Source organism: Mastigoproctus giganteus, chromosome 3 (assembly GCF_048544385.1).
Source record: "Mastigoproctus giganteus isolate SK-2022 chromosome 3, ASM4854438v1, whole genome shotgun sequence".
In the NCBI taxonomy this organism is placed as follows: Eukaryota; Metazoa; Arthropoda; class Arachnida; order Uropygi; family Thelyphonidae; genus Mastigoproctus; species Mastigoproctus giganteus.
The window spans coordinates 107,377,396-107,400,799 of NC_143577.1; the positions used below are offsets into that span (position 1 = coordinate 107,377,396).

Consider the following 23,404-nt stretch of genomic DNA (forward strand, 5'->3'; position numbering starts at 1 on the left):
ATATTATATATTTGGATCTTAGAAAGGCTTTTGATACTGTTGCACATGGAAGACTGCTGCACAAATTGGAGCAGTGTGGCATTGGTGGCAAATTGTTGCTGTGGATAAAGGGGTGGTTGAGTGGCAGAAGACAGAGTGGTAATTAATGGACACTGCTCATCGCGAACTAATGTTATTAGTGGAGTCCCTCAGGGTTCAGTGTTGAGTCCATTGTTGTTTTCTGTATTTATAAATAATATTGATGATGGTATAACAAGCTTAATATCCAAGTTTGAAGATGATACAAAGGTTGTTAAGGACGCTACTGACGATATGCTGCTGGAACAGGATCTGGAAAGGTTGAGCAGATGGGCTGAGAGGTGGCAAATGAAGTTTAACATTGACAAATGTAAAGAACTACATATGGGAAACAGCAACCCCAGAGAAACATATCAATTCTGTGGTACTACACTGACAGTGGTAGAGAATGAAAAGGACCTGGGGGCAATTGTGCAGGCAGATTGAAGTTCTCTGTGCAGTGCAGACGGGCTGCAAGAGTAGCTCATGGTGTCTTATCAATGATATACAGGAATTTTTCTAGCAGGGATTGGGAGGTGATTATTCCCTTGTATAAGGCAATGGTCAGGCTGCACCTTGAGTACTGTATACAGGTCTGGAGGCCTTATTTCAAGAAGGATGTAGAGCTGCTAGAACAAGTACAGAGAAGGGCAACAAGGTTAGTGAATGGAACGGAGGGTTGCTCTTACGAAGAAAGGCTTAAGTTTGGCAAATTGCAGTGTCTAGAGACTAGGCACCGGAGAGATGATCTGATAGAGGTGTATAAAGCCTTGAATGGTTTGAGCATGCTCAATGCTGATGGGATACTGCCTCTTGCTCAGAATAATCACCTGAGAGGGCATAAATTCAAATTGAGGAAAGACAGATGTAGGATAGATGTGCGGAAATTTGCCTTTTGCCAGCGGGTAGTTGGATGGTGGAACAGACTTCCATCCCTGTTGTGGAAGTTGATAGTCTAAATAAATTTAAGGCTCAGCTGGAGAGGTATTTCGAACGAACAGAGGGGTGAAGTGGAAAGGTTTTTTTTTTTTTTTTCGGCTGATGCTGTATAAGCTTGCTTTCTTGCATCATATGCCTCTTCTAATGCTAATTTATTTAACATATCAACCTTCACGACAGATGGAAGTTTGTTCCAGCAATTAACCATCCGCTGGCTAAAAAGGCAAATTTCCACACATCTATTCTACATCTGTCTTTTCTTAATTTGAATTTATGCCCCCTTAGGTTCGTAATCTCAACAAGTGGAAGGATCCCATCAGAATTCAGCGTGCTCAACCCATTCAAGGCCTTATACACCTCAATCAGATCACCACAGGTGCGTAGTCTCCAGCCACTGCAGTTCGCAGAACTTAAGCCTCTCTTGGTAAGAGGATCCCTTCATTCCTCTCACCAATCTTGTTGCCCTTCTCTGTACATGTTAAAGCAAATCTACATCCTTCCTAAAATGAGGCCTCCAGACCTGTACACAGTACTCAAGGCCATTGCCTTATACAGAGGGATAATCACCTCCTTTTCCCTGCTAGCAAAATTCCTATATATCATTGACAAAACCCCATGACCTGCACTGGCAGCCTGTCTCATTGCTCAGAAAACTTCATATCTGACTGCACAATTACTCCCATGTCTTTTTCATTTTCTACCACCCTAAGTCTAGTACCACACAGTTGGTACGTTTCTCTGGGGTTACTTCTACTCATATGCAGTACTTTGCATTTGTCAAGGTTAAACTTCAATTGCCACTTCTTAGCCCATCTGCCCAAATTATCTAGATCCTGTTGCAGTAGCACACTGTCATTAACAATCCCTGCCAACCTTTGTATCATCTGCAAACGTCGACACTAAGCTTGATATACCTTCTTCAATATCATTGATAAATATACAAAACAACAGAGAACCCAACACCGAACTCTGTGGGACTACATTAATAACATTAGTCCATGAAGAGCAGCACCCATTGATTACCACCCACTGTCTTCTCCCACTGAACCATCCTTTTATCCATTGTAGTGACTTACCCTTAATACCATTCTGCTCCAATTTGTACAATAGTCTTCCATGCGCAACAGTGTCAAAAGCTTTCCTGAAATCCAAATATAAGATATCAAAATTATTTTTTGCATCCAGTTCCTTTGTAACCACATCATAATATCCTATGAAATTTGTCAGACAAGACTTTCCCTTAACAAACCCATGCTGTGTGTGAATTATTGCTGCTTTTTTTTTGTTTTTTGTTTTAGTTAGTTGTTGGTGCATCGGCTTCTGTGGCCATAATGCACCTCCCAAGGTTTTTGCAGTACTCTGATCCAAGCCCGAGGCAGGATTCGAACCAACGATCTTTAGGTTGCCAGGCAGGCACTTTACCCACCCGGCTAGCCCGGTCGGCAATTATTGCTGCAGTCTTATCTAGATGATCCTGCAATGCATCTTTAACCAGTGACTCCATTATTTTACCTGGAAGAGAAGTTAAACTAACTGGTCTGTAATTACTCGTGTCACCCTTCGATACCCCTTTGTGAATTGGGGATACATTTGCACATCTCCCATCCGTAGGGACCTCCCCTGAGTCCAACATGCTCTCATAATTATGGCTAAGGGTTTGCTTAGTTGCTTTGCTGCCTCCTTTAATATAACTGGATAGATCCCCCCCCCCCAGGTGCCTTTCTTAGGTTTAACTTCAACAATTTCTCCTCCACTTTGCTCTCAGTTATTACAAAATCATTAAGCATCCTGCTACAATTTGATAACCTTCAGCCATTTTCAAACCTTAATAACTCCTCATGTGTGAATGTAGATGCAAAATACTCATTAAGTTTGTTTGCTACCTGAGCAGGATCATCAACAGTCCAACCATCAATATCAAGTGGACCAATCAGATTCATCCCCTTCCTTTTAGAGTTTATATAAATAAAGAAATCCTTGCTGTTTTTCTTAGCATCTTTTGCCAAAGATTTCTTGTAATCTGCCTTCGCCTGCCTAACCTCCTTTGTGACCTGATTACAGACTAGCTTATATCTGCCATAGGCTTCTGAGTCACTTGATAATTTATATGCATCTCATGTGTTTTTCTTCTCTGTCACGAGTCTCATTAGTTCATTTGATAACCATTTGGGCCTAAATCTTGAACAATATTTCTTAATAGATATGAAACTTTTAGTAGCATCCACAATTAATTCCTTGAATGCTTCCCACTTAGAATTTACTGTTGGTAACATCGTCAGTTGATCCCACTGTACTTACCTTTACGGAAGCAAAAACCCTTTCCTTTACCCCTCATGGTAATTATATCTTACAGCTTTAGTTATTTTCTTGTAGAGTGTCACATACTAGTGCATATTGGGTTATGAGGCGGTGCAAATTAGTTTTTTTTTGTATGCCGCTTTTTTATCCTGGGAAAGAGAAGCTAATTACTGGGATTTACGGAACTCCAGGAAATTATGGTATATTAAATAAAAACGATAATTTTTTTATTGTTTGGTGATAAGATACCCTTTTAGAATTGGGAAAATTAATTACTCATGGACAGGTTGGTCGTTTGGTGGATATGTTTATCGGCACAAGGGAAACTTAGTCCAAAAAAATGTGCCTATCCTGGTATTTGGATAGATGCTGGAAATTCACTTTATTTGATATTAGAAATATTCATATTAGTATTCATACTAATATTCATATTATCATTAGCAAAGGCACATGATGCAAGAAAGCAAGCATATATAGCATCAGCCCAAAAAAAAAAAACACCCTTATTTCACCCATCCACTCGCTCCAAATGTTTATCAAGTTCTGCCTTGAATCTATTTAAGCTATCAACTTCTACAACGACAGATGGAAGTTTGTTCCAGCAATGACTGACCCACTGGCTAAAGGCAAACTTCTGCACATCCATCCTACAATCGTCTTTCTTCAATTTGAATTTATGCTCTCTCAGGTGTTTATTCTGAGCAAGAGGAAGAATCCCATCAGCACTGAGCATGCTCAAACAATTCAAGGCTTTATACACGTCAATCATATCATCTCGCAGGTGCCTAATCACTCCTAATCAACTGTAAATCACTCCAGACACTGTAATTTGAAAAACATAAGCCTTTCTTCGTAAGAGCAACCTTTTATTCCATTCACTAATCTTGTTGCCCTTCTCTGTACTCATTCCAACAGCTCTACATTCTTCTTAAAATGAGGCCTCCAGACCTGTACACAGTACTCAAGGTGTGGCTTGACAAGGTGATAATCACTGCCTTATACAAGGTGATAATCACCTCCTGATCCCTGCTAGAAAAATTCCTGTATATCATTGATAAGACACCATGAACTACTCTTGCAGGCCATCTGCACTGCTTAGAAAACTTCATATCTGCCTGCACCATTACCCCCAGGTCATTTTCATTCTCTACCACTGTCAGTGTAGTACCACAGAGTTGATACTTTACTCTGGGGTTACTGCTTCCCATATGTACTTTACATTTGTCATTGTTAAACTTCATTTGCTACTTCTTAGCCCATCTGCTCAACTTTTCTAGATCTATTAGTCCATGTATCCCCCCAAGCTAGCAGTTTTCTGACCTACCGAACTCTGCCTCGATAGCATCAGCAAATATTCTTGCAGTATAGACTGGTTTGTTCAAAATAAGCAAAGAGCTCGTCCAGATTAGCATTGTTTCCCAACAGATGGGTTAGTGATAAGGGTTCTTGCATTTGCATCAGAAAGCAGAACATAAGATTTCTGATGTCAGAATGAATTGCATAGTCTAAGAGAATATGCCGAACTGTAAGTTGTGATGAACAAAGCATGCATATAGGAGAGTCACTGCCCATGAGCAGGAACAAGTGGGTCAGATGTGTATGCCCTATGCATAGTCTTATCAGTATTACCTCTTCATGCCTGTTTCGCTTGTAGCCAGAGTTCCATGGTGTGGTTCACGTTTAATTTCCAACAATTTATTGTTCATATGTGCCTTCAAGATGTTTAACCACTGGTCTCTACAGATATGTCGGATATATGTTAGTAAATGTTTTGGTAAGATGGAAGTGTGGTACTGTTTGGATGTTTGGCAGCCTGGTCAGCTGTTTCGTTACCTACAAAGTCAGCATGCCCTGAAATCCAACAGAAGCTTACACCATGATTCCTATTCTGTAAACGATTTAGACCTGACTCGATTTCTTTTATATGGGATGTGGGGTTGAGAATTTATAATTTATTGCAGACAGTGCATTCATGGAGTCTATTAGTGTTCAGATGGATATTGATATGGTCAATAACTAGCTGGATTGCATACAGTTCTGCAGGATAGCTCCTGAATTCAGTCGGGAGAGATACAGACACTGTGAACGAGGGGGAAAAAACTGCTGCAGAACCTACAGTGCCATCTGATTTTGAGCCATCAGTATATATTATGCAGCTCTGCACATTGCTATAAGCATGCCCTTCGTGCAGTCATTTGATGTTAAATTTTCCAGTGACTTTTTCCCCCATTGTTGGAAATGTGTGTCACAGTAAGGCAAGTTTGTGGACTAGGGTGGATTAGGTATGTTAGTATCTTGGAGCATGTTTTCAATGTGTACGTTCCAACAGTAAATCAACCCTTGTAGTCTAACACCAGTGGGTCTATTTTCAGTGGGATAATTGTTATAAAATGTTATCCATCCAGGATTGAAGAGTAGTGGTTGATTGGGATGATCTGGAAGGCTTTTAAGTCTGGCCGCATAGGTGAGGAGTAACAATTTCCTCCTCAGGTGGAGTAGAGGTTCGTTTGCCGCTATATAGAGATTTTATACCAGGGAAGTTTGGAAGGCCCCAAGAGCACTTGTGATATTTATGCTGTATAATATTTAGTCTTGTATGCTCACTTTTCCTGGCTGAGTCAATAGACGATTGCACCATAGACACAATCTGATGAGAGAATGATACAAGTGCAGGAGAGCCTCATGCTATGGCAGAGATAGCTCTAAGTATATTGAGTTTTTTCAAACAGATGTTTGTAAGAAAACTTATATGCATGGAAAAATTTTTCACATCTAGTGTTAAACCTAAAAAAGTGGATATTGCTGGTGAGAGGGATCGGATGATCTCTTAATTTAGGTCCAAGGTTCTGGATGTAAATTTGCAACAGATCACAATCGTCTTTTGTTCTGATAGATTGTTGAGTCGCATGTCATTTTGTTGAGTCACGTCTCCAGCTTATTTGTGGAAAGTTGTAGCTGTCTCTCAAAGGTATTAATGTTTGATGAATGACATGATCGTCAGCTACATATATATCCCTACAGTTTTGGGATTATTCTAAGTCATGGTGTTTAGCCTAATTTCAAAGAGGGTAGCACTAAATATGGACCCTTAGGGCACCAGTTGTTCCTGGATAAAACATTGTCACAGTACATTCTGGTCATGAACTTGAAAGGTTCTGTGCTTAAGAAAATTCTGAATGAATTGTGGTAAGTGTCCTCTCAACCCCGTAGAACAGAGCTCTCAAAAAATGCCATACCTCCATGTGGTATCAAAAGCTTTTTTGATGTCTAGACTGACCATCACTAGATGTTGATTTTTAAATAAGCATTTTGAATATTGGTTTCAGCTCTTATCATAAGATCCAAGCAGGATCTGTTTTGTCGGACACTGTATTAGTTGCAACTTAACAGCATTTGACTTTCAAGGATCCATTTTAGTCTGCTGTGTATAATTTTTTTCGAGTGTTTTACTGAAACAGCTGGTGAGAGAAATTGGTTGGTAATTTTGTGGAACTGATTGATCCTCCCCTTGTTTAGGAAAAGCAAGAATTACTGCATGATGCCATGAGGAAGGATAAACACATTCAAGGAAAATCTGATTATAGAATACTAGTAATAAGTTTAAATATACGTTATTGAGATTTTTGAGCATTATGTAATAGATTCTGTCCGGTCCTGCTGCACTGTTTGCTGATCTGTTTAGCACTTCTTGGAGTTCACTTAAGTTGAAGGGCTGATTATAGGAAAGAGGTCATGTGGTATTAAAATTTATTTTATATTTTTCTGCTGAGATTTTAATTTTCAAGAATGAACTGTCATATGTAGATGCTACTGATATTTCACTAAAAGTTTCTACAAGGAAATTGCCTATTTCTTTAGGGGAACACAGTTCTCGTCCATTTCTAATCAAGGTTGGAGCAGTAAATGGAATGTATTTATTATTTAATAGTTGGATTTTTTTCCGTATTATCTGATTTCTGGTGTCCTTCGTAATGGTACTAGCAAATTTTATTAGGGAACCTACGAAACTGATTGAAGGCTATTTTTCTCTCTTTTGGCACTGTTGGTCTACAGAGGATTAATGTATTGTTTCAAAAGCTGCTGCCAGAATATTTGTGGTAATCTGCTCGGTGACTTTGTCTATACATTGTGTTTTTATAGATTGATCAAAAGACACACAGATTGAGTATTTTGCCGAATTTGCTTTTGAGAACTTACTCTATTTTACTCTATAGATAGGACAGTGGGATTGTTTTGTTTGAATACTGCATATAATTGATAGATGATCGTTGCTGTGTGGATCTTCTAAGATTGACCACTTCATACTTGGGAACAGTATGGGAGAGCAGATGGACAGGTCAATTGCTGAGGTGGATCCAGTGGGAAGATGAATTTGATCCCTGTGGGAAGATCCTCACAATGGGTGATGCCCATTGAAGTCTTTGACACTTGTACTATAGGATTTTCTAGTTCTTTTAGTGTGATGGGTCTGTTTGGTGGAAGGTATGTTGAAACAAGAGTTAGCATTATTCCGAGAGCCACACGCACAGCAACAGCTTCCAAATCAGTCTGTAGGGAGATAATTCGAGAGGGGATTTTAGAGTTAACCAAGATCGTCACCCCTCCACGTGAGATTTTGCAGTATTCCTGTCTTTTCTATACATTGTGAAGTTTTTGATTGAGAGAGTTACTTGTCATGTTAAATTGGTTTCTTGTAAACAAACTATCATTGGATTATATCTATTGATCAGGTCACATAAGTCAGTATTAGCAGCATGCATGCCTCTACAGTTCCATTGAAGTATGTGCTGCATTACACAGTTTTTGGAGTTGTGTTTTGGTCTGGCTGTTTTTTTTTGAGTAGTTTGTTTCATTCAGTTTTATGTCTATCTTTTTTTGGGAAAACCGGTTGCCCTGTATCCATGTCTTCTTCTTCTGCATGAAGATGTAATATAGTTTCATCTGTATGGGGGGATTGCTTCTTGGTCTGAACATGCTCTGTTGGTGCTGATTTGTCTGCATTTTTAGTAGTTGTAGGTATATTGGGTGGAACTGATATTGTAGTATTACTTCCTTGTTCTTGTAAACTTTGTTTGGCAGGTTGCAATTTAGCATTAAGCATGGACCTGGCCCAATTGGCAACTGAAGCGTTTGGAGGGACTGTGATGTCAGTCTGAGTAGCAATAGAAACACTCTGTTGAATTTCTTGTGCATACGTGAGTGTTTCGGTATAAACTGCATGATGTCTTTTTTTTGCTTCCTGGTATGTTACTTTGTTTTCTGTTTTGTATATTTTTTGAATATGCTGGATGATTACCTTTGCAACTGCGACAGGTGAAGCACAATCAGCTTGGGTGTGTTCTGTTCAACCACAATTTGGGCACATCAGAGTGCCACGGCATGCTACCTGGGAGTGTCCATATTTCTGACACTTATAACACATGATGGGATTCAGGATATATGAACGTATACGACAATTTAGATACCCTGCTTTAATTGTTGTCAGTAAATTTGGGGTACTGAAAGTCAGTGTTATGTTGCACGTAGGCGTTAATTCCCCATCTTTCCGGATTAATATTTGCTTTGCTTGTATGACTCTTTGAAGTGTTTGGAGGGACTTTCAGGATTTTCCAAGGACTTTGTTAATTATAACTCCTTTGGAGGTATTCAAAGTGACCAAAGGTGGTCAGTTTCATTAATGTTTCTGAATATTTTGGTTTTATCGTTTCTATCAGAAGATCCTCAGATTGTAGACATTTTACCATCTTTGGCGTTCCTGCAGCACTTTCCAAGCATTTCTGAATTAGAAATGGGGATAATTTGCTCACAGGATAGTACAACAGTGAATGTATAAGGAGAAAGGCTGGGTGATCTTGTTGACATGGATCTTTTTTTTTGCCTTTTAATTTGGTAACAGTCACGATCAGGTTGGTCAGTGTCGGAAGTGATCTCAAAGGATCGAGTGGAGGAAAGGTTTCTTTCTCCACTTCCTTTTGGCCCCCAATGGTCGGTTTTATTACTCAGGTTACCGGCCCCCCACCCCACGGGGAGGCAGGAGTAACGCAGCAAGTGGCCAAGCGGTTGTTAGGTTAGTTACTCTAATAAGAATAAAAGGAAAGTTGTCTTTTCTTTCCTGACTGAACTTAATACTTGTAAGATGAAGTCTACAGTGCTTTTTGAAAGAACTTAAGAGATACTAATGAGAAACTTAAAGAGAAGAGCGATTCCTTTAAAGGAGAATGCTTTAGATTGCTTTATAGAGCTCAGAAATTGCTTAGCATCCAGGGTCAATACTGTAATTATGTTCACCATCAGTGGTGGCTATTTATTATTTATTAAACATAATTTTTATCATGATATTCATCAGCAAAGGAGATATAAAATTCATCAGCAAAGGAGATATACTAAAATATTATCTTTATTTTAAATATTTAAAGAGTCAATCAAAATTATTAAATTAGTTTCTTATAAAACATAAATAATCAATATTTCTATCGCTAAGAAGAGTTCTCAACTTGGTTATAAATAAACCTGCTACAGAAAATGCTCTTTCTGATTCAAAGTTGGTGGAATGGTTTTCAGTGCATTAAATAAATTCATGAGGTTTGTAGTTCTCTTCCCCATTGTCTCGAATAATAACTGTCCTTCCTTGCTTTAAATGCTTGTTTAAACAATGATCCTGACATGAAAATGTTGAACGATGCATTGTGTTTGTCTTTGATTATACTGCTGCTTCCAATTTCTCTGATAGTGTCATGGATTGTGCAATTTCCTGAACTTGCCTCTTCTTCTTAATGTGAAGAGCTAGCTTGTGATTTGCCTTCATTGAAAAGCCTTGACAATGTCACCCTTACAGATTCAAATAATGATTTCATATTCAGTAAAGTGGGCAAGCCAGGAGTAGTTGCACAATTTTCATATTTTTCCCCAATATTTAAGTACAAATCCACACAACCAAAGTAGTATTTCTTCTCTCACTAATCCTCTGTATTAAAGAGTTTTCATTTTCCAAGGACTTTAACTGGTGAGGCTGTATTTGCTTTCAATCATGAAAGCAAATACAGCCACACAGTTAACAAAGCTGCTTCACAGTTACACATATCTGCACCAATTTTTACTGGTTGCAGGACTGACAATATTGTGAAGGGCATTAAATTCTTCATTAGTTAGAGGTTGCTTTTCTTTAATCAAAATCTTTCTGATCAAAGGAAAGCATTTCATAATGAATCTTCCCAATTTTACCAATTTATGATTTTGTTCCTTCTGATTCCATTCTGGGCTGTGCGGAGAAAGTTGTTAATGGTTGACCACATAAGTCTGTGGTCAACCATTTTCTCTAAAATATTGCACTGGCAGCTGGTTAAGGCAATGGGTTTGTAATGAGCTGGACTGGTTGAGTCTTTCCCTTGTTTCAAGAAATCAAGGCTTTTGTAGCTGCTGATCTTATTTTCTAAAAATCACTCAAGCATTTGCCAACAAATTGTACCAATGAGTTTTGAAATCTAAAATTAACATCTATTCATGGCTATGCCCTCCTTTCGCATAATTTTGTAATATTTCATTCTTGAGTGGTGACTGTCTAAGTGATCTTAAAATTCTTCTAACCTTATTGAGAGTTTCATTAATATCTGGGACCATTTTAATATGTAGATGTCTTTGTTGATGGTAATTTGATTAATTTTCTCAGTTGCAATTAACTCCTCAATTTCAATTGCTGTGCTCAACTACTTGCCTAACTCATCTTCAACTGACCAGTTTTCTGTGCTAATATTTATATCAGAATCATGTTTTATTATAAAGAAAATCACATACAGCAAGATATATGCCATGAACATAACATAAATTATGTTTGCAACTTACTATTTTTCCAAATTTAATCATCATACTGGCACCACCCAAGCAGCACTGCTTGAATACTTAGATCAAATTCTTCTAGTTTAGCCTCTTACAGCACTTTCCGCAGAATATGATCCAATAATTCATACCATAGCTAAGTTCTAAAATTTGTTTGCAACAAAGTTTGTATTTATTTCTGATGCTCTAGAATTTACCATGTTTTGAGAAAACTAAATCAAAACCAAACCGTCTGGCCTATCATAGTGTTGAAGTGAAGTCACGTGATTTCTCCATATGTCACTTGATATATATTTTTGTCTTATTTATTGCATCTGTAGTTGAGGGGTGAAACGGTGTGTCTACAGTAATTAGTGAACTTTTTATAAAAAACAGGACTCTGATGGGTCCTGCTGTTTACAAAAATTACTCTGAAACTGAATATATTGAAGTGAATATACAGCCAGGTTTTACCTAATTTCCCCACTTGGAAATATGGTAGTCGTACGTACAGTAGATATGAGTATATATATTATTCACTTTTCCCAGTTTCCAATATGAAATTGCTAATTCTTTGAACACACTATTTTTTCCCATAATTTGTTTTGGGGGACGTGATCATATCTGCGGTATATCTGAAACTGTGATATGAAGAGGCACATAATATCAAGGTTGTGCTGTACTTTGAAATTCTGCATACATATTTTCTGAAATGTTACATTATATTTCTTTGGTACCTTTGGGAGTAATTGTTAATTTGCTTCAACATCACAAAAAACAATAAAAATTTTAAAACACAGAACATACTGTTTCACATGTTCCACATATTTTATGCACTCCTCACGGCTAATTTGTTACCTAGTTAATTTCATTAATGAGATAAGTAGAAATTCAATTTTTTTTTTAACAATTTTGAATTTAATTTTAATGGCAAAGCTGTGGTTCTGCTCTCTTTTTTCTTGAAAAAAAGATGGAGAAAAATTTAATGTTGAAAAGACAGAGAGCACCAAAAAGAACAGAATTTCTGCCATAAATACAGACAGCTGGCACTCATGCATAATCTTAAATGAAAAGAGTGCCACAATGATGACGGATATGTTCTCCACTCCTTGATTTTCTGCTAAATATATGAATCCTAAATCTGAACTCTCCTCCTCACAAGGAAAGCAAGATAACAAAGAGGAAAAAAAAAAAAAAAAAAGGCTCTATGAAAGTAATAATACTTACTCAGGAAAAAGATCATCTGAACCTTGTGAAAATGTAACATCTTGTGATGAAGAGCTGCTATACAATTCTTTATCAGATTCTTGATGAGCAACACTTTCTGCAAAAATTAAAAAAAAAAAAAAATACTGTACACACATATATAGTGTTTCAATTAAAACACATCTGGGTCTGTCTCATTTAATTTTAGGTTTATGCCATTTTTTTTATCTGAGCCTTTTTTATCATATTTACGTTAAAAATGGTCTGTTTTGATTTTCTGATTCCTGATTTTCAATTTTGTTTTTGCATAATCAACTTTTTTTTTTTTCTCAATGGGAAAGTTGTTTTCCCATCTTCTAATTAGTCGAGAAAAAAAAACAATGTTGGTGTACTTCTGAAATGAACACAAAACCAGTTTATCTGAAGAAAACAGAATAATAAGAATACAATGGTTGGAGTGAGAATCTGAACAGTAACACTAAGCCCAATTGGAAGCTCAAAAATTTCAGCCCAAATATGACAAAGAAGATGCAGATGAAAAATAACCAAAATCAAGATAGTCCTCAGTTCCTTTAAACTGAAACACACTGCATATATAGGTAGATACAGTATATATACACAGTGATCATTGAATTATGACCACCTACCTAATATTCGTAGGTCCTCCTTTTGCCCTCAGTACAGCAGCTATCCGACGTGGCATTGATTCAACGAGATGTCGTAAGTGTTTGGCCAAGCTTTATGTAATGCAGCTAGCAATGCAGCTATGGAGGTGATTGGTGTATCCAGATGCCTGATATGCCTTTCCATGGTGTCCCACAAGTGCTCTATGGGATTGATATCGGGGGAATTTGGAGGCCCATTGATATGCTGGAAGTCAGAACTGTGTTCCTCAAGCCATTCCTGCACATCAAGTGCCCCGTGGCTCGGGGCATTGTCATCTTGGAAGACACCATCACCATTTGGGAAAAAGTGTAGACAGTCAGCAAGCAGCTGATGATAGCGGAGACCACTGATATGTTGTTCCACATGCAACAGGGGTCCAAGTTCCTGCCAGTGAACCTTGGTTAGGAGAGGATGCCATAGGGGCTGACTGCTGGTATAGCCCATAAGTGCGATGCATGGTCATGCCAGATATTGTTCTGGGTTGGCCAATGTTCTATTGGGTAGTCAACTCTTCAACAGTGCAGCACCTGTTCGCCTGTACGAGTCGTCAGACCTGGCACTCACCTCCTAACATCAACCTTTCACTGACCTTTGCAGTTTTGCCGTCGGTTCGTTGTTTGACCATTTTGATGCCAGTCTGGGTACACTTTAACAACGGTGGCTCTTGAACACCCCACTAGTTCAGCCGTTTGGGAAATCGAGCCACCAGCTCGTCGAGCTTCCACAATCTGTCCTTTATCAAAGTCCGATAAATCCTTCCTTTTACCCATCACGCTTGGAATTTTACTACTAGGTCAACTAGCTACTAGGTCAACTAACTCTGCCAGATAGTGACTGGAGGGAGTCTGAGTAGTGTGTATGCGGGGAGCATTGTCGAGGCCACGTTATGTCAAGGGTCTGGATATATTCTTACCATGTGTACACCATATCCAAAAATTTCATTACTTTATACAGCATGTCCCACCCACTTTTTCTTACTATCGAATACACCATGAATTGTCAAACTAATAGAGTAAGCTTATCTGCAGAAAGATCTAAACCTCCCAAACACTTCCTAATTCATTTTACAAATATACATGGTCTCAATTCTAATCTCAACGATGTCCATTTTCACTTGCAGTCTGCCAAACCCCATTTACTTTTTCTGACAGAATCTCAGTTGTTGGTTGATTCAACTACTGCTCATCTCAGTTGCCCAAATTATTCGCTGTATGATTCCTTTTGCCTCAAAGGTAGTACTTGTGCATATGTCCATTTCGATATTCCCTGTCAGAGACTTGGCAATTTGGAATCTCCTCTCTTCGATCTTCTCTGGCTTAAAATCACTCGACCTCATTGTGTCAAATTCATCTGTTGTCTCTACCGTTCTCTCAACTCCACTAATCACTTGGAGCTCTTTGACTTCCTCATTGTAACTTGACTTTCCATAGTCCAACTTTCCTAACAGTGAGGTAATTTTCCTTGGCGATTTTAATGTTCACAACTCCAGCTGGCTTCCATTTTCTAATCACACCAACCCAGCTGGTCGAGATGCTAAGGCTTTTGCAATTACTAATGACCTTGCACAGATTGTTCATTCACCTACATGAATACCACACAATCCTAACCATACAGCCAACACGTTTGATCTTTTTCTCACAAACAACCCTTCTAAGTACACGGTCAAAGTGAGAGGTCCTATAGGCACCTCAGATTGTCTCTTCTCCAATGGAGTCTATCTCATGGCTAATCCCAACCTCGTATTGTTTGGCATTACAAGAATGCAAAATGGGATGACCTGCGAGATTTCTTTTCTTTTCTTTTCCTTGGTCGGATTACTGTTTCAAAACTTCTGATGTCAACGTTTGCTCAGATTGTGTCAGTGAAATTATTCTTGCAGGAATGGAATCCTTTATCCCACACTCAACTTTAAAATCTCGTCCTTTATCTAAACGTTGGTTTTCCAATAAATGTGCTAAGGCTGTTCAAGAGAAGAACGTTGCATATCGTAATTGGCTTGTTTCTAATTCTTCAGTTTCATTTTCTGCTTATACTAAAGCTGGCAACAATTGTAAAGCAGTTATTAATCAGTCCAAACTAGAGTTTGAACAGACTAAGAGTAGAAAACTTGCTTCTTGCTCTAATGGTAGCCGAGCATTCTGGTCTCTTACCAAAGCTATTGGCCGCAACTTTTGGCCATCTCTATTCTCTGTTCCCACCTCTGTCCAAACCAGATGGTTCTGTTGTCACTTCAGCCAAGGATAAAGCTGACCTGCTAGCATCCCATTTTTCTTCCAAATCATGTATTAAAGATCATGGAAAAACACCTCCCACAATTCCCAACACCCTCCAATGCCTCCTGTGGTCTTACGTCAAAAGGATGTCAGAAGAATTTTGACGAATCTTGGTGCTAAGAAAGCTCCAGGTCCTGATGGTACTCCTGAACTTACTCCTGTTTTTTGTCACATTTTTCACTTTCTTATTCTAAAGGTGTTTTTTTTCCTTCTGCCTTAAAATTTGCTCATATCCAGCCAGTTCCTAAAAAGGATGACAAATCCCTCCCATCCAATTATAGTCCCATTGCAATTATGTCTACTCTTTCTAAAGTAATGGAGAAATCAATTAACCGCCAACTCAAACTACCTAAAAACCTTCCATCTGACCAACAATCACCAGTATGGATTTAATCAGTGTCAATCTACTGGTGATATTCTGGCTTATGTTACCCATTTATGGATGAATTCAATGAAAAAGTTTGGTGAAACAAGCAGTTGCTCTTGACATCTCAAAGGCTTTCGATCGTTTTTGGCATAAAGGTCTTCTAAACAAGCTTCCGTCTTATGGGTAGCCTACTGTTTTTTGAAATTGGTTATTCAGTTTTCTCTCTGATCACTCACTGAGGGTGATGGTAGATGTAGTAGTAGTAGTGGTATGTGATGCAAGAAAGCAAGTGTATGAGCTTATGCAGCATCAGCCAAAAAAAAAAAAAAAAAAAAAACACACCATTCCCTCCAAATGCCTGTCCAGTTCCTCCTTAAATTTATTCAACCTATCAACTTCCACAACGACAGATGGAAGTTTGTTCCAGCAATTAACCACCCGTTGGCTAAAGGGAAATTTCCGCACATCTATTCTACATATGTCCTTTCTTAATTTGAATTTATGTCCCCTTAGGTTCGTAATCTGAACAAGTGGAAGGATCCCATCAGAATTCAGCGTGCTGAACCCATTCAAGGGTTCTCTCTGTTTTCTAACTTCTCCACTAATGCCAGTGTCTCCCAAGGTTCAGTTCTCTCTCCCACTCTTTTCCTCCTGTATATTAATGACCTTCCATTGACTGGAAATCCTATAAATAGTTTTGCCGATGATAGCACATTGAATTCCACTTTCCGTTTTGAGAAACCTTGCCCTGCTCAATCAGTTTCAACTTCTCAAAAATCTGCTACCAATTCCTTGAATGCCAATCTCCAGGTAATTTTCCAGGGGGCAAAGAAAACTTAGTTGATATCAATCCTTCTAAAACTCAGTCTTGTTTTATATCCCACAAAAAGGATTCTTCTGATCCTATGCTTGTCTTTGATGACACTCCGATTTCTAGGGAAAATATATCTCTTTTGGAGATTACCCTGACTTCTAATCTCTCTTGGCACAACAAGCACATTACAAATATTGCTTCCTCTGCATCTAAAAAACTTGGTTTTCTCTTTTGCTCTCGGCGTTACTTTTATTCCAAATAGCTGTTCACTCTTTACAAATTGCAAATCCGGCCTACTATGGAATATTGTTCCCACATCTGGGATGGTGCCCCCAAAACCTCTATCAGGCTTCTTGATTCCATTCAGAAGAGGGCAGTTAGGTTAATTAGTGATTCCTCTTTAAAAGAGACTCTGTCCGCTCACTGTCTCATAGATGTACTGTTTCTGCTGCATGCCTGTTCTACAGATATTTCCATGGGCACTGTTCTTCTGAATTGGTTTCTACAGGGTGTCTCAAAAATATTGGTACAAACGTTTAGGGGAGGTAGGTAACATCTAAAGGAATGTGAATCGCATAGGAACCCATAACCGGAAACGTCACGGGAAAGTAGTAGCAGAGGCACAAGAAGCAGAAATGACACAAGACAGTAATTAGTGGCAAACATTTATTTGACATAATATTAACAATGGAGTACGAGATGGATGCATTTCATGACGTTACAACAGATGGTCGAAGGTTTCACCATGAGACGCGATGCATGCATGCATGACACCGACACAGCAAGGATTGACGGACACAGCCGAACACACCTGGAGTTTCTTTGACAGTAACAGCAGCGCAGAAGAGTCTCGCAACGAGATCCATTTCTGTCTCCACAGGCGATTCATACACGATAGATTTAAGGGCCCCCCCCCCACAGAAATAAATCAAGGCTCGATAAATCAGGTGAGCGTGGGGGCCAGGCAAAGGGTCCACCACGGCCAATCCATCGACGCCCAAAATGGCTGTTTAATAGGCAGGCGCCCAGTCATGTTGAAACCAAATGTTGCATCTAACATTTCCTGGAACATTGTCAAGTAACTCTGGTAGAACTTGTTCAAAAAAAAATTATAAAAACTACTCCTGTTACCTCTAAATGATCCATAATCGCACAAATTTTGATGCACACACACAAACGGTAGTCCGGTACGTGTCTGTCTGGGAAGCGTTCTCCATAAATTCGTTGAGCGGCTCATCCATTGCCCTCTGCTATTCCATACACTAGGTGCATGTCTGCCAGCTCGCAGTTCGTATATCGATGCATGCTCTTTGTGCGGCGACTACTGCTTGAATGAGTAAACCAGAAATTCTCCCTCTCCCGAACTGATGAACAGCGCCGTCTACCGACTTACGGTGACGTTTCCGGTTATGGTTTCCTATGCGATTCACATTCCTTTAGATGTTACCTACCTCCCCTAAAAGTTTTTACCAATATTTTTGAGACACCCTGTATAATTCCCATTCTCTCTTTCAAAACAATCCAACCACTTGCCGCCAACATCCATTTACTGTCCAACTTCAAACTCACAGAACCAACTTTTCATCTTCCTCATTTATTCATTCAACTGCCGTTTTCTGGTACAACCTTCCTTCATACGTATTTACTGAAAATTACAGTCTACAGAAATTCAAGTCCAATATCAACATATATCTTCTTTCATCTTCTCAACCTCCAACCCTAGCATGGTCATCATCAGCCATTTTCAATCCACTGCAGGATGAAGGCCTCTCCAGCAACTTTCCAGTTCCTTCTGTTTTGAGCACTGGCCATCCATTTACTACCCACAAACTCATGAATTTCATCTATCCATCTTTGCCTTTGTCTTCCAGGTTTTCTTCTAGCTCCTCTTGGGTACCATTCTGCTATTTTCTTAGTCCATCTGTCTAAGTACTAGCAAGTTAGCACGGTATTAAGTACTATAGGTTCTAATACCTCTCATGTTTGGGGTTTACATAAAAAAAAAATATATATATATATATATATATATATATATATATAAACAGGTCTGATCATGACAGTTATGGAGCAATGGCTGCTTCAATAAAAAAAAAAAAAAAACCAATGGCTACAGATTTTGATTTCAATGGTTAAAAATAACAATAGGCAAAAATGTAACTAGTAAAATGTTTATTCATACTCAGCATGTGTTTGCATGTGTAGTATTGATAACATTAGTAGTGGCAAATGTTGCAAGAAAGTGAGCCAGCACCTGTCAAAAAATATGCTGAATTCTTATGGTGCCATATGAAGAAAGAAAGAGAGAGAAACTCAAAATATGTAGCCAGGTAAGTGTGGTGTGAACTGAAACAATGAGGAAAACAGTGCATAATAAAATCAATAAATTACGGTAAACCCCTGCTATTCGCGGGGGGTTACATTCCTGAGAAATACCGCAAATACGGAGTTATGGCTCTCGTAGTAATAAAAGGGTTCCGTTACAAAATACGAAATATATAAGAAAAACTAGTCTAAAATTTTGTCTATGTATGTATTATATGTACAGACATAATATGACTATGTACATAGACAAACATAGATAGTACATAGTAAATTATAAGCATAAGGCATAGAAAATTATTATTATTATTATTATTAATAATAATAATAATAAAAGAAAATAAGAAACAATTTAATATTAAATGTAATATTTATTAGAAATTTCAAACTAGCCTTTGCTAGCTAAAAAACTTATCGCACCAGTGCTGCTGTTATTTGGCTTAACGACACAAGGGCTAGTGAGGCCAGATTGTGTCTGCTCATTTAGTCAGTTTATTTAGTCGAAATATACCACTGTAGATGTTAAATTAAATACTCCTGTATAGGCCAATACATTTTAAATAGATTACAAGTTCTATGTTTGCTTCATTTCCCAGGATATGAGTTAAATCGTGTGAGAGGTTAAGCCTAGAGACCGACTGAAAAGTGCTTGACCGCATGGTTGAATATAAGGAACAATCAAAGAGAAAATGACTAACAGTAAGTTGACTGTCACAGGATGAACACTGGGGTGGACCTACTCGCAGTAGCAGGAAAAGATGGGTATTTCCAATTCAGGAAAAGATGGGTGTGTCCAATTCTGAGTCTTGCCAGTACCACTTCCTCTTGCCTGTTTCATTGAAAGCCTAAGAGCCACAGCTTTGGTTCTTGCTTTATCTGCTAAAGTTTATTGTTGGTGTTACTTTTCCAGATCTGTGACCAGTTTTTGTAACTTGTTTTGCGAATAACAGACTTATGATCAGTGTAAGGAACCTGAGAATGTTCTGGGACAGCTGGTTGAGGATATTTAGCTGCGAGGTCTGCAATTTCATTTCCCGGAATGGCAGAATGGCCATGGATCCAGCAAAAACTGATTGACTGATTGGACACACTGCAGGAAAATAGCCGAGAATGAATGTATGAAGGATGAGAAATTCTTCCTTATGGCAGAAACAGCACTGAGGGAGTCAGTATAATTATGGCAGGTAAGATGGAAAGTTCAATAATTTTACTAAGTGCTAATTTGATGGCATATAATTTGGCTGTGAATAATGGTAGTGAGGCTGTAACCGTTAGAGAATAAAAACTGCAGCAGCACCAACCGTACCGGCTGTTTTGGATCTGTCAGTATAGATTTTACAGGCATGGGAGTTCAGAGTAGTGTGAGCTAAGTGCAACTGCCTGACATTAAAGGAAGGTACAGTATTCTTTCCCTATTCCAGAAAATGCGTAACATGGGAGGCAGAAACCTATGTCCAAGGTGAAACAGGTGCAGTTGTGTCCTGAAAAATATCGCTTAAATTGATATTTAAACTCTGAGAAAGCTCTTTAATCCTGAGTGAAGCAGGTCTGTTTTCATTTGGCTTGCTCTCATAGAACAAATCCCACCGAGTATTATAAAGATACTCCCAACTGGAGTGAGATGGAAAACTCTGGATCTTAGCACCATAGTGGAACAGTAATGATTTGCTACGAAGATGTAATGGAGGATCATGTGCTTCGATATAAAGACACTGGATTGGAGAAGTCCTAAAAGTGCCCAACACAGTCCGGAAAGCACTGTGCTGAACAACATTTAGATGTTGTAAAGTAGTGCTCCTGGCAGAGTCATAGACTGGACAACAATAATCTAGCCGTGAACGGATTGAAGTTCTATAAAGATGCAGTAGAGTATACCGATCAGCGCCCCGTGACATAGCAGAGCCTGATCGCAGTATATTCAGATGCTTTAGACATGTATTTCTTAAATGAGAGATGTGAGCTTGGAAGTTCAGTTTGCTGTCTAATATAAGTTCAAGAAATTTACCGGCATTAACGAGCGGGATTGGAATATTGTTTATTTGTAGTTCTGGATCGGGATGGAGAGCTCGTTTCTTGCAAAAGTGAGTGAGAGTGCATTTCTTTTCTGATAGTTTGTAGCCATTCTGTGAAGTCCAGGATTGTATTTTGGTAATGGCAAGTTGGAGCTGCTGTTCGATGGTGTTCATACTTTGAAACTGACAGGAAATGGTAAGGTCATCTACATACATGTAAGATTCAACGGTTTTTGGGATATCTCATGTTATGCTGCTAACTCAGATTGAAAATAGTGTTGGACTAAATATCGATCCCTGCGGGACTCCTTCTTCCTGAATGTGAGATGCAGAGAGTACATTTTTATATCGGACCTGAAAAAAACACAATTGCAGAAAATTTTGAATTATTTTCGGCAAATGGCCTCTAAGCCCCAAATGGTAAAGGTCCATAGTAATCCCATGATGCCATGTAGTGTCAAATGTCTGTTCAAGATCTACGTTGACCACGACTAGATGTTGTATCATGACAAAGGCATTGCGGATATGAGATTCGGCTTTGATAAGCACGTCCAGCGTTGATCTATTCTTCTGAAAGCCATACTGATGATCTATCTGGAAGGAGATTCTGTGACTCCAGGATGTAAATAAGCCTAGTATGAACCATTCTTTTGAAAATTTTACCCAAGCAGCTCGTAACAGATATTTGCCTATATTTGCCTATAATTTTCAACACAGGAATGATCTTTTCCTGGTTTTGGTAAGGCAATAATGAAAGAATGACACCAGGAAGAAGGATAGGCATTTTTGGAGAATATCCGATTATAAAATATGTTATGCTGAAGCATTTACTTGAAGAAGATTTGAGTACCATGTTAATCTTTTATGTTAAACCCCTGGCTTAGTGCCATGAAGGGTTTGTAAAGGTAGGGTACCGGCGTGTACCTAGGAACTTTACAATAATGATCATATTTATTTATAATGAACTCCATCTGGGCCTGCGGCACTAATTAAAGATCTGTTTAACTATTCTTGAAGTTCTATAAATGTAAAGGGTTGGTTGTATGGGAAAGAGCGGTGCGTGAAAAAGTTGATTTTATATCTTTCTGCACTAGCTTTGATGTTCTGAAATGTGGATGCATAGGAGGCAGAAGCAGAGATTGTAGCAAATGATTCTACAAGTGCATTAGCAACGTTTTCAGCTTTAGATAAGGCTTTCCCTTTCCAATGAAGTATTGGAGCGGGCAGATGAGCAAATTTCCCATTTAGTGCCTGTATTCTTTTCCAGATGAGGAGTGTGTCGGTGTCTTTTGTGATTGTTGAGGCAAAAGTGATCAACGAATCTCGTTTTGCTTTCCATCTAATTTGCCTTGCTTTTGCTTTAAGCAATGAGGTTATTAGTGGTGGGATTCTTATGGAAATTATTCCAAGCTCGGTTTTTTTCCTGCTTGGCAGTGAAGCAATCTGCATTCCACCAGTGATTTCGGTGATTGCGATATGTCTTGAATTTTGGAATGTAGGTAGTTGCGCCAGTCAGAATCTGATTGGTGACGTAAGTATTTACATCATCAATAGGTTCTTTTTTTAATGTAAAGTCTGTCTAGAAGTATTTGAGCAGAATAGCCATCCCAGTTCGCCTTTTTAAACTTCCAAGTGGATCGTTGAACAGGATTTTGCGTTACCCCTGACTGTAAGGAGCAAATGATCGGAAAGAGATCACTGTTAACAGGATCGGTTAATACAGACTATGTCATGATTGGAAAGACGGAAGGTGAGCAAATTGATAAGGCAATTTGAGAAGTAGATCCTGTAGGTAGGTTGATGTAGGTAGGAGATCCAGAGTTTAATAAATTCAGATCATTATTATTTATAAATTCCTCAATCAACTTGCCTCTTCTATCCATTGTAGCTGATCCCCATAATGGATGGTGTCCATTAAAGTCAACGAAAAGACAAATTGGAGTTGGGAGTTGTGTAATGAGGTTGTCAAGTTCTGAAAGGGCAAGTGGTAAAGATGGTGGAATATAAATCGAAACAATGGTAACTGAAATATCAACTGCAATCTGAGCTGCCACAGCTTCTAGGGTGGTTCTTAATTGGATCGGCCTGGATGGTATGTTAGAATTTACAAGAATGGCTACTCCCCCACGGGCAGGAGACTGGGCTATTATCTCGTCTATATATCATATAATTTGAGAATTTCGACGAAATCTGGGGTGACAAGAATGTTTCCTGTAGGCATATACCTATGGGATTAAACTGAGAGATTAAATCCCTTAAGTCATCAGAATGGCTGTGTAGTCCTCTACAGTTTCACTGTATGATGTTAGGCATTATTTTGGTTTGGCTGAGGATGATTCATCTGACTGTTTTTTGTATGCAGGGCATTTTTTCCGGTCTTTTTTTTTATAAAAAGGGGCGTCCGGTATCCATAGTGTCATTGGCATGGAGTTCTAGGATAGGTGCTTCATAATTTGGATGTATATCCACTTCCATACTGTTGGTGGGTGGATCAAGTTCCTTACAGTCTTTATTAGGTTTCAATTTTTCTGTGTCATTTAAGACTGTCAAAGTATCAGTTGGGATACTAATTGGGGTGTTGGTGGTATTGCTGGTTATAGTTTTAGAATTATCTTTTCCAGTGGTTGACAGGGTTGCTTTA

The 23,404-nt window shown here is 38.7% G+C and overlaps 1 protein-coding gene across 1 annotated transcript in view; it reads right to left on the reverse strand.

The window, feature by feature from the left end:
• Positions 1-23,404, reverse strand: part of LOC150088209 (poly(ADP-ribose) glycohydrolase-like) — a 325,145-nt gene that overhangs the window by 206,282 nt on the left and 95,459 nt on the right. The window contains exon 4 of the mRNA XM_090370070.1: positions 12,334-12,430. Within this exon, the coding sequence (XP_090226196.1) occupies positions 12,334-12,430 (97 nt within the window). The remainder of the gene's footprint in view (positions 1-12,333; positions 12,431-23,404) is intronic.